This window comes from Hippocampus bargibanti, linkage group LG10, assembly GCF_051943395.1.
Source record: "Hippocampus bargibanti isolate YZ-2025 linkage group LG10, ASM5194339v1, whole genome shotgun sequence".
Lineage (NCBI taxonomy): Eukaryota > Metazoa > Chordata > Actinopteri > Syngnathiformes > Syngnathidae > Hippocampus > Hippocampus bargibanti.
In genome coordinates, this window is record NC_142743.1 from 8,705,107 (window position 1) to 8,716,765 (window position 11,659).

The 11,659-nt window shown below is 39.5% G+C and overlaps 1 protein-coding gene across 1 annotated transcript; it reads left to right on the forward strand.

Annotated features, from left to right (window-relative positions):
- Positions 1-558: 558 nt before the first annotated feature.
- On the forward strand, positions 559-10,744 carry myoz2b (myozenin 2b). The gene is made up of 6 exons (XM_089006846.1): positions 559-767; positions 2,127-2,251; positions 4,132-4,298; positions 5,161-5,254; positions 8,620-8,782; positions 8,859-10,744. The coding sequence occupies exons 2-6, from the start codon at positions 2,170-2,172 to the stop codon at positions 9,082-9,084; spliced, it is 732 nt and encodes a 243-aa protein (XP_088862972.1). The 5' UTR covers positions 559-767; positions 2,127-2,169; the 3' UTR covers positions 9,085-10,744.
- Positions 10,745-11,659: the final 915 nt, after the last annotated feature.

Genomic DNA, 11,659 nt, shown 5'->3' on the forward strand with positions numbered 1-11,659 from the left:
ATGCGTATGGTGACATTGGCGTCTAAAAGCAACGACGGTACATCACAAGACTTGAAATACGTGCTCACATGGAAAGACATTTTTTTTCTCGCAACTTTTCTCAGACTGAGACGACACAAAATTTCAAAGAGTCATTATTTATACCGTAAGTAAGGTCCCCTCTCCACTTTTCACACAAAGTGAAATATTTTAGGGAGGAGTTGATTTGTCTTCTCAGAATTCAGACGGGCTGAATAGTTTTCCGCAGTCATTCAGATGTGCCAACTATTTAGTTGACAAATTTAGCGGGCGCCTTAGCTCAATAAAGGTCGCGACACACTTTGACAACCATACAGTGATCATCTCAGGGAGGGCCACTGTTCTCTGCATATCAAGAATAACTTGCATCACTTCAAGACAAGTTACCCCCGCAACCTTTAACCCCGCGAGACATGTCGGCTGCGAAACATTCCAATGCAAGAAGACGGTTTTATCTCTGGAGGAGGAGGAGGAAGTTCTCATCGAACAACTTGTCTCGTTCCATCCTCGACTGTTGCCTGATTGTGTTTGAGAGTGCTTTGGAGTGTTTGTCAGGTTATATTTAGCCTATTGATGCAAACCCGCATTCCATGCACAACAGACACAGAGACACACTGGCAGTGTGGCTTTAGTGTCTGTGGGTGTGAAGATCAGCGAAGATCAAACCGGCGAGTGCAGGTTGACCTCTGAGCCTCGCTCACTTTTTTCCGCTCAAGGATACAGCTCGCACTCCCGGGACACCATCACAGGTACGAAAAAGAGTCAACTGATTTAAAAAATATTTGATAGTAAATATGTTTTCTTATGATTGACATTCCCATATGGCATGTCTCTGTGGTTTAAAGTTCCAAATGTAACAATGTCAATATTCTCCATTCACTTCAATACCATAATAATTCATTTTTGACTGTGTAGATGTAGCTATTTAATTTTATTATTGTATTACATTTTATTGTGGCAAGTGCAATAAATGTCCAAAAGTGTATGAATACCTGTGTTGGAAACCTGTAGTTTGCATCAAAAGCCCAACGCACAAAAACGTTATTTGCTCTAATTTTCCGTACAATATTAACACTAATTTGCAACGGTTTCATAAAATTGAAGACGTCGGGCAGCGGTACATTTAAAGATGTGTATCCCAATACACAAAATAAATAAATAAATAAATAAATACATGAGGAAAATAGAATATAGCATATAATATAGTAGATTGCTATAGTAAGAAGAGTCTTAAAATATATTCATTTTAACACATGATCTACTTATCTAAATATGTTATAAATACATATGAAATAAATATAAATATATTTTTAGAAACTTTTTAATAAATATATTATCAATAAATATAATCTCATCTCATCTCATTTTCCGTACCGCTTATTCCTCATTAGGGTCGCGGGGTAAATATAATATATATTATAAATAAATATATTAAAGACATATAAATCTATTTTCATGAAACGTTTTTGTGCAGTCGTACATTTCAGTCTCCTGACATTTTCTTTGGTGCATTGAATACTTGGTTTTATCTTTTGACTCTCCACTTCCCTCCCACCCCTTTCAATTTTGCTGCTGTAGATTGCCCATTCCCCCCATTGTGGGACTATTAGAGGATTTCTCAATCTAATTCTGAAATACAAAAATTAATACACATATTAAGTAACTTCTAAACGATCAACCCATACAGTGAATTAAGTTATATGGGTCTGGATTTATCTGAGCTTCAAATGAGAGTGGCTGTCCAAAATACAATGCAATACATACATATTGGTTTATATAGTGCTTGAACAATAGCTGAAGCTGGAACAATGCGCTCAGATAAAAAAGGGACATGCCGCCCCCTTGTGGAAAGGAAAAAAACATTGCCAGAGGTCTGGCCAGCATTTTATCGGCACCCAGGCAAGAAAAAAACCAAACCCCAAACTAATTTGGAAATGGCGCTCTACATCATATTTTAAATTGCCGAATAAATTCGTGAATGGCAGTGAATAAGTTAATGACCCCTATTCAAGGCATCTACGATGGTCACTCATAAAAATCACCTAGTCAACATTGTCATGTATCAAAAGTCTAAATAACCTCAAGGAGCATGTTTTATTTGCTTCCAGCACTACCTCACAATACTCAACAACAACCTCACCAGGGCCCAATATGTCACAGTTCTGTACAATGCCAGCTGGAGAGAAGAAGAAGCATGCAGCAGCTATTTGTCGAGAGGTCCACAGTACCAACGGTATGGCACACAGCCGAGGCGAACACGACACTGTTGCAAGAATACAATATCCCTCTGAGGGATACGAGTGCAAAATGTCAGAGCTCCATCTCACCATAAATAAGACAGGCGGATGATTTACTACCCATAGAAGCCACTGCTTTGTCTTTGCCCTTTTCAAAGCTCTATTTCTGGGTGGGTTGTGGGTGGGGCAGGGCAAGGGCCGTGGGGAGGGTACTTGAATGGGCCAACTGTGTCTTGCTGTTAGGATACCCTGAAGTTCTGTGACAGCTGGCTGCCATTCTGACACATTGAAATGAATTCTGCGGCACGGCTGCGGCTCATTTTCCATGACGGGGCTTCTATGACTTTTAATGAATGGAGTACGACGAAAATGCAAAAGAGTACAGTCAAGACATATCCAAGACACTTAAATACCGTACATCTTAACTGTAACTTGTGGTGACAGGTGATAATTCTCCCCTTTGGCAAGCAAGGAAATAAGAACTGTAAACAACCAAAAGCATTTGTTGTTGCCATTTTACAAATTGCTTATTGTTCTGCTGGCTCGTTTTTATTTACTGTGGCTGTAATATGTTGCATTTTAACAGTTCTAGTCACAAAAACGTTATTATTCTAATGTCATATCCTTGAGTGACATTGCTTATTAAAGCTGTCATCCAATGGCTTCCAATCACATATATCACATGTATACTGTATATGTTTTCATTGATGTGAATGTGAGTGTGAATGATTGCTGAGAAGTCCTGCGACTGGCGACCAGTCCAGGTTGTACACCGCCCTATCCAGAATCAGCCACGGGTTGCACAATTAACTCATTCACTGCCAGATGTGCAAAAATGTGTCCACTCCAGTGCCAGGTTTTTTTTTCATTGTCACTCAAGTTCCAGGACCCACAGAATATTGAGTCTTAGCGTAAGAAACATTAGCTGTCCCAAATAAAACATTAGCTGTCCCAAATACAAAGCAATACAGACGCTCCCCAACTTACGAACGAGATACATTCTAAATGGTCGTTGGTAAGGTGAATTTGATTGCTTCAGTACTATATTTTGTATAGAATGCATGTTTAAGGCTTATAAGGCTTGTATAAGTAACCTGTATTGGTTTGTAGTGAAAAGTAAAAATGCTATAAAATAGATGCTCTATAAAAATATGTACATGTACAACTGGAAAGAATACTACATATGTTACGACAAAAGTTTTCGTATGTACCGATGTTCGTAACTTGACTGTTCGTAATTAGGGGAGTGTCTGTACATACACATTGGTTTATACAGTATAATAATAATAATCATAAATTTCATTTATAAGCGCCTTTAACAACCGCTGAAGCTGGAACAAAGTGCTAACATGGAACAAAGGGAAATGCTGTCCCCTCGTGGAAGGAAAAAAAACATTGCCAGAGATCTGGCCAGTGCTTTATCAACACCCCCAGCAAGAAAAACCCAAACCCGAAAAAATTGGGGAATGGCGTTCCACGTCATATTTTCAATTCCTGACTAAATTCGGGAATGGTAGTGAATGAGTTAATTGAATTCAAATTGACGCTCCAATGCAGTAGAATGTAATTTTCAAATGTTGAATGGTCCAATCATGATATAAACAAAAAAGATCTGTTCATTCCAGCTTTTTAGACAGTACATGTACTGTAGATTTTATGTTTAGAATAGATCAGAGCTTCAGATGGGGAGCCCACGTGTGTATGTATATTTTTTTCATTAAACGTGAAAATCTGAAGTGAGACTTTTTCCCCATTGGCTTCTGTTCGTTTTAAGCGGGGAAGATGATTTAAAATACCATCAAATTATTATGCGTGTGGTCACATGTGATTGCACGTGTGCCATATTTTCCTTCTGCATTTTTTTATGTGATACCAGGTGACGTGATGGATCTGGGAAAGAAACACAGCACCCCCAAAGACATCATGCTGGAGGAGCTGTCATTGTTGTCCAACAGAGGCTCCCGACTGTTCAAGATGCGTCAGAGACGCTCGGAGAAGTACACATTTGAAAGCATACAAAATGAGGCCAATGCGCAACTGAATGTAAGTTTGTCACTGTCGCAACAAATATCGCTGTTTGTTGTCTTGTGCAGTTGTCTGAATAAGAAAAAAAATTAAAACTGACATGCTACTTCAATATGTGTGTGTGTGTGTGTGTGTGTGTGTGTGTGTGTGTGTGTGTGTGTGTGTGTGTGTGTGCGTGTGTGTCTGTATGTGTGTGTGTGTGTGTGTGTGTGTGTGTGTCTGTATGTGTTTACAAGTGCATAGGAGTCAAAGTTGTAGACTTTAGCTCCTAGTTTTACGCTGTAGATTAGATTAGATGAATTAGATTAATTCATTCACTGCCAGACGATGTGCAAATATGTATGTGTTCACTCCAGTGCCAGGGTTTTTGTCATTTTCACTCAAATTGCAGGACCCACAAAAGATTTACTTTTAGGACTACATAAACATTCAATGCAGAGTAAGAAAACTTAGACTCTCCTCTCTCATCTGAAAAAAAGAGTTTATTCCTAAATAATATGAGTCTTGAGTTATCTAAGGTTGAAATTGTACAGGAGGTAAATGCTGCCCCCTTGTGGGAGGGAAAAACATTTGCCAGAGGTCTGATCGGAGCTTGAAAAAACCCCGAACAAATTCGGGAATGGCGCTCCATTTCATGCTTTTCAATTCTCGAATAAATTCAAGAAATGGCAGTGAATGAGTTAGGTACATGAGATTAACCTTTACTGGTTTCACAGCGGAGAAATTCACAATTCACAGAAGCAAAATTATGAAAGGAAGAGGAAAGGCAAAAGAAGGCGCCATCTTAAAATTAAAATAAATAATATGACTCAACACAACACAGTTATTCAATCTTAACCACTTTTCTGCACCGCCTGTGTTGTATGTAACTGTTTTGCAGAATGATATCCTGGCTCAGAGTGCACAAATGATTGAAATTAAAGTGGACGCACCAACGAATAAAGACACCCCAAATCCAGATGAGCTTGTTGCAGGTTGGTACTAATAATAATATATGTCATTTACAAACACCTTTAAAAACTCTCAAGGTCACTTTAGAGTCACAGGCTAAGTTTTTTTCTGTAGGTGAGCAGCAGCAGCCACACACACCAGCGTTCACTCAACAGAATAACTCAAATAGATAGAAAGCTAGCTGATAGCTAGTTAATAGATAACTAGCTATCTTAGATAGCTAATACATACCGACAGAACCTGTATAGTCATTTCTACTCATTTCGAGAGAACTGAAAAGATAAACGTGAGTGCTTCAATTTTTTTGTTTTTTATTATACACAACTAATTTCTCAAAGTGTGTCCAAACCAATCCGGCAACTCATTTCAAACATTTTAGTCCTACTGCCAACCCAAAATACAGTAAAGTCTCGTTATATCGATATCGGATATATCGATAGTCCCGGTTATATCGATACTATTTCTATGCACGCACGGAGAAAATTACATGCAAACAGGGTCGGACATATCGATAGTCCCGGTTATATCGATATTTTTTCGGACTCCCTTGAATATCGATATAACGAGACTTTACTGTATCTCCATCCTTTCCGACTGTCATGATCTGGTTGGCGACCAACGGGTGGCGCTGTCGGCCCCGCCTGCACCTGCACAGGTGCTGGTCGTCCCGATCAGTGGCGGACTGCCACGTTCGGATTGGCGACCAACGGGTAGCAACGTCAGCCCTGCCTGCAGCCTCGCAGGTGCTGGTCGTTTTAATCAGTGACACTTAAAAGGACTCCCGGCACGATCATCCGGTGTCGGGTCATTGTTTGTTGCATGCTTTGTCTGCAATTGCATGCATTGTGTGCTGTGCATGTGTTTGTTTAACCTTGGCAGACTTTTACTCTTGGTCTTTATTTGATACTTTGTATTTTTTTCTGTTTGAATGACTTTGATGTTTTAGATTTTGCTCCTGTTGACTTTATTTTAATACAATTTCTCAAACACAACCTGCTGCTCTCTCCTGCTTGCTTTTTGGGATCCACATCTGCCATAACCACCTTGCAATACGTGACATCGACCAGCCAAGGCTTTTGAAATGTGAGCCTAGCGTAGAGAAATGTGATTTGCAGCATTAGTAAGGATTAAAATGTGTTCCCCCATTATTCATTCGGGGGATAGTCACTCTGTCAGTTTTTTCATCTTATGATTTTGTCATTCATATTTCCCCCTACTGTCACTCCTTCCACCCTGCGCTAAAAATAAGACAGACTGCCAAACAGTCAAGCCTGAGCTTGCGATTATGTAATGTTATCATAAAAAAAAGCAAAATAAGACAACCACCACCAAAAAAAGAGTCATAAGCGCACGGGCCTGGCTCAAAGCTATTTGCAAACTACATTCTACAGTGGCTGTTTTAGTTTTTCAAAAGAATGATTAATTGCGTGTGTTCGTCTCCTGTGATCCATCAAAAGCCACCAAGCTTAGTCCTGAAGGGGTGCCATCCCATTCGGACATGTTACATGACAAGTGTACACTTTGAGTATGCGCTATTTTAAGACCTAAGATCATAATGATGGACAAGTCAGGCTGCCGGGCCTGAGGGTTCTCTGAAGCAGGCTCTCTGCTCGTAATTCCACTCAGAAAATGCAAATCTTTGATGCTGTCGTAAACTGAGCTGTTCAACTCATTCACTGCCATTCCCAAATTTATTATTATATACAGTAAAGTCTCGTTATATCGATATTCAAGAGAGTCCGAAAAATATCGATATAACCGGGACTATCGATATATCCGACTCTGTTCGCATGTAATTTTCTCCGTGCGTGCATAGAAATAGCATCGATATAACCGGGACTATCGATATATCCGATATCGATATAACGAGACTTTACTGTAATTGAAAAGTGTGACGTGGAGCACTGTTCGCGAATTTGTTTTCATGCGGGGGTGCCGATAAAGCACTGGTCAGACCTCTAGCAATGTTTTTCCCTTCCACGATGGGGCATTTTCCCTTTTGTCCATGTAAGCGCTTTGGTAGAGCTTTAACTGTGGTTAAAGGACGATAAATATCAGTATGTAATGTATTGTATTTTCCACAGCTGCCCCAATTTCTAGCACAGATAACTCCAGACCTCTATAGCTTGGGAATTAACTTTTTTGATGGAAGAAGAGAGTCTAAGGTTTATTGCGCTGAATTGAATGTGTATGTCGTCCTAAGACTCAATATTCTGTGGGTCCTGCAATTTGAGTGAAAATGACAAAAACCCTGGAACTGAAGTGGACACATTTTTGCACACTGTCTGGTAGTGAATGTAGTAGTTAAACTGATTTGTGAAGTTTTATAGAAAGAAATTTTCCTATATGATTTGGGCTTTTTCAATTCCATTTGTGTCTATTAAACCACAGGACCGGAGGGGAAGCACAGAAAATTGATTAAAATAAAGACACATATTTTGAAAACATACTGAGGATGTTTCATCCATGTGTCGATGTACAGTCGTGTTCCTGTATCTTTTACAATTTCTCCTGGTGGCCAATGCAGGAAACAGCACAATGATCATTCAATTGATATGACAAAAACATGACCTTATGTTTTTTTTATGAAGTGCTGTACAAACATTTACTGCTAATTTTTCCATTTAAAAAAACCTTGTAAAAGACAATTGCAGATTTTAAAAAATAAAGTTCTGAACAGATTTCAAACAAATCAAAATTTAACGCATTCACTGCCAGACATGTGCAAATATGTGTCCACTTCAGTGCCAGAGTTTTTGTCATTTTCACTCAAATTGCAGGTCCCACAGAATATCACGTTTTAGGACTACATAAACATTCAACAAAACTAAGACGCTTGTCCTTCATCAGAAAAATAAATGTTTATTTTGAACTTACTTGGTTGTAGAGTTATCTGCATTGAAAGTGGGGGTGGCTGTACAAAAGGCAAATGCTGCCCCCTCGTGGGAGGGAAAACATTGCCATAGGTCTGACCGGAGCTTGAAACGCATGCCCTGCAAGAAAAAAACATAACCCGAACAAATTCGGGGATGACGCTGTACGTCATGCTTTTCAATTACAAATTGAAAAAAAAAAGGCTGAAATCATTGCAAGCAATATTGCAGGACACTAAATGGATTAAACACCAGGTGGTGCTTGTAAATGAAATGTATTATTATTATTATTATTAGTATTATTATTATTATTATTATTATTATTATTATTATTATTAGTCATATAGGGTCTTGGGGCCATAATGTTCTTACCTTTGGTCTATTATACTGGATGCTTTGAGTTTTAGCCAAAACCACATTGTGTTCTTCAACATAAAACAAGACCATTAGATACCCACCGAGCTGCCACAACTGCCCCTCACTGTTATAGCAAACTTTGTCTGTTTCTCTGACAGAAACCAACACAGAGAAGTTGAATGCCATCTCTATGCCCAAATCCTACCACTCACCCTGGGAGGAGGCCATCAGCAACGATCCGGACCTTGTCGAAACTTTCAAACGGAGCATGCCCTCAATGGACCCTCGACCAGAACTTCCAGAGTACAAAAGCTTCAACCGGTGAGAAAAGATTCCGTTTGAAATACTGTCATAGATATTTCAAGAACTAGATTTCCCAATGTAGTTTACGTTACAGTGTAGCGACCCCTTATGGCGGCTTTGAGAATGTGCCGCGAGGGATCAAATTCAAGCTTCCAGAGCTGGACCTGAACCCTCTCAAGTACCCAGAGCTCCAGGAACCGGGAATGAAGAGACCCACGTTTAACAGAAGCGCCCAAGGATGGATATCTGAGGGCAGCCACCTTATCCTGCCAACAGTCACCCTAGAGTCCATCCTGGTCCCTGAATCGGAAGATCTGTGAGAAGATCTCGGGTCCCGCGGCTGCCATATTGGGTTGCCCCAAAAACACGGACGACGGAATATTTCACTCAACTATCCCTCAGATGATTAGTGTGTTTGCTCTGTCTTGGGATAAACGTCATGTAAATAGAGAATGACATGTGTTGCAAATTATCCAATGATAGTTTCCAGAGGTTCTGAACATGTCATGTAAATAAAGAAGACAGATTATTTGTGGGTGTCACAAATGTGACAAATGTGGAGAGCTAAGGTGTGAAGAACGATAAACCCATATTTCCTCAAATTGTGTCAGGTTAAAATACATTAAAAAAACATATTTTCTAGCCCTAGGAGGTCAATTAGTAGTTTTCTATTCCTTTAACCTGGCTCAATCATGAATCAGAAAACAGGTGAATAGTACAGAACGTGTATGTGTAACGACATTTTTAGGTGGTAACTTCTCCTTTAGTCAATCTAGTCTATAATAAGAATATCACTAAAATTAACAATAAAAATGTTCTATAAATGTTCTTTCAATGATCAAAATAATGGATTTTAAATATCTCAAATACACGAAATCATTTTTGGAAACTCATCTCCAAATTGGATTGGATTAGCCTTTATTAGTGTGGAGAAATTTACATTTCACAGCAGCAAAGTGATGAAAGTAAGAGGAAAGTAAAGGAACAAGTAGTAAAACAAAGTATAGGAGCTGCTGTAAAGGCAGCCACTCTGCGGCGCCATCTTGAAGTCAAGACAAAAAAAAATAATAATCTTCAATTTTATAGCACTTCCTGCACCCTCTTTGTTGGATAAAGCAGTTCTAGACAAAAGAGGAGAGGATAAAAGCATCATTTTCACCAGTGGATCAGTGACATCATGGTGAAATGTCCACGTCTGCTACAAGCTAAACGTTGAAAGCAAACATGAAGCTTTATCATCCATTGACAAAAAGAGATTATCTCACATCTCCTGTCCCACGTAAATCTGCTTCAATTCCAGGGCGACCCATATGTATGTTTTCAAACTCGCACGTGGCCATTGAACACAAAAGTTTGCCCACCCTTGACAATGGACTTGAACCAGCAACCACTATGCAAGAAAAGTGAATACCCACCGCATTGCAAAAACAAGTGCAACAATTTGCATAAGTGGTAATGTCCGACTTCTAATTATGGTGATGATACAGATGGAAACAATATTCACGAGTGCACCGTCAGTGTGTGTGTGTGTGTGTGTGTGTGTGTGTGTGTGTGTGTGTGTGTGTGTGTGTGTGTGTGTGTGTGTGTGTGTGTGCGCGCGTGTGTGCGTGTGCGTGCTTGAGCATGCGTCACGTTTCTTTATAGCGCTGAAAGCGGACAGATGGAGGGACATTACAAAGTTGGCACAGGCTCGCCACCAGAGAGGACGTCCCCGACGAGCTGAGCGGCAATTAAACTAATAAGAGCACAGGAAAAAGGCCTTCTCTGTCCATGGGGACGAGTGACGACACTCAGACCCTCTGGTTCCACTTTACTTTACTTTTACCAGGGACTTACTGTACATTACAATGATCCAGACGTTTCTCCGACACACCTGATCCAAAGAGATCCGATCCGACACATATTTTCCGTACACAAAAACACACACAGTTCAGTGTAAGTGAATGCCAACTGTGGCTAAATAAAGCCAGATTGCTGATATGCCGTGGGAAAGTTTTTGGATCTTTTTTTATTAACTCATTCACTGCCATTCACAAATTGAAAAATGTGACATAGAGTGCTATTACCCAATTTGTTCGTTTTTTTTTTCTTTTTTGGGTGCCAATAAAGCACTGGCCATGGCCTCCGGCAATGTTTTTCCCTTCCACAAGGGGGCAGCGATTCCCATATTTCCAATTTAGCGCTTTTGTTACAGTTTCAGCTGTTGTTATCGCGCTATATAAACCAATATGTATGTATTGTATTTTCTACAGCCGCGCCCATTTCAAGCTCAGATAACCCCAGACCCACATAATTTAGGAATTCATTATTTTTTCTCTGATGAAAGAAGAGACTAAGGTTTCTTACGCTGCATTGAATGTTTATGTAGTCATAAAACTCAACATTCTGTGGGTCCTGGAATTCAAGTGACAATAACTAAAACCATGGCACTGGAGTGGACACATTTTTGCACATGGTCTGGCAGTGAATGAGTTAAAAATAAACATGCTCAACTCTGTACATAAAAGCGAAATGGGGAAAGGAACTTCAAACCAACATAACAGAGGACAAATGGTCAAATAACCCCAGCCTCATAATATGGTGTGCCTTATATTTGGAAAACTTTTGTACATTTATATACTATATTTGGAAAACTTTGTCCATTCATTTCACATGCGCCTTATAGTCAGGTGCGCCTTATATAAGTAAAAAGTTTGAAAATACACCATACATTTGGGGTGCGCCTTATACATGGAAAATTTCAGTCCTGTACACATGAATGTTCAGATAAACTGTGGCTGCTGGGTATCTTCAATGTTTACTACAATGAATAACCATAAATGTAAAATACTTTGAGAAGTCTTTTTATTTTTAAACTCTATCCACTGCAACAATCAGACGAGCCTGTGAGTTCTC

Bases quoted from the DNA above. Each gene is read 5' to 3' on its own strand.
- myoz2b (XM_089006846.1), top strand. From the start codon at position 2,170: ATGTCACAGTTCTGTACAATGCCAGCTGGAGAGAAGAAGAAGCATGCA. The intron at 5,255-8,619 runs GTTGGTACTAAT...TTTCTCTGACAG, and splicing joins TCCAGATGAGCTTGTTGCAG to AAACCAACACAGAGAAGTTG. The intron at 8,783-8,858 runs GTGAGAAAAGAT...TTTACGTTACAG, and splicing joins GAGTACAAAAGCTTCAACCG to TGTAGCGACCCCTTATGGCG.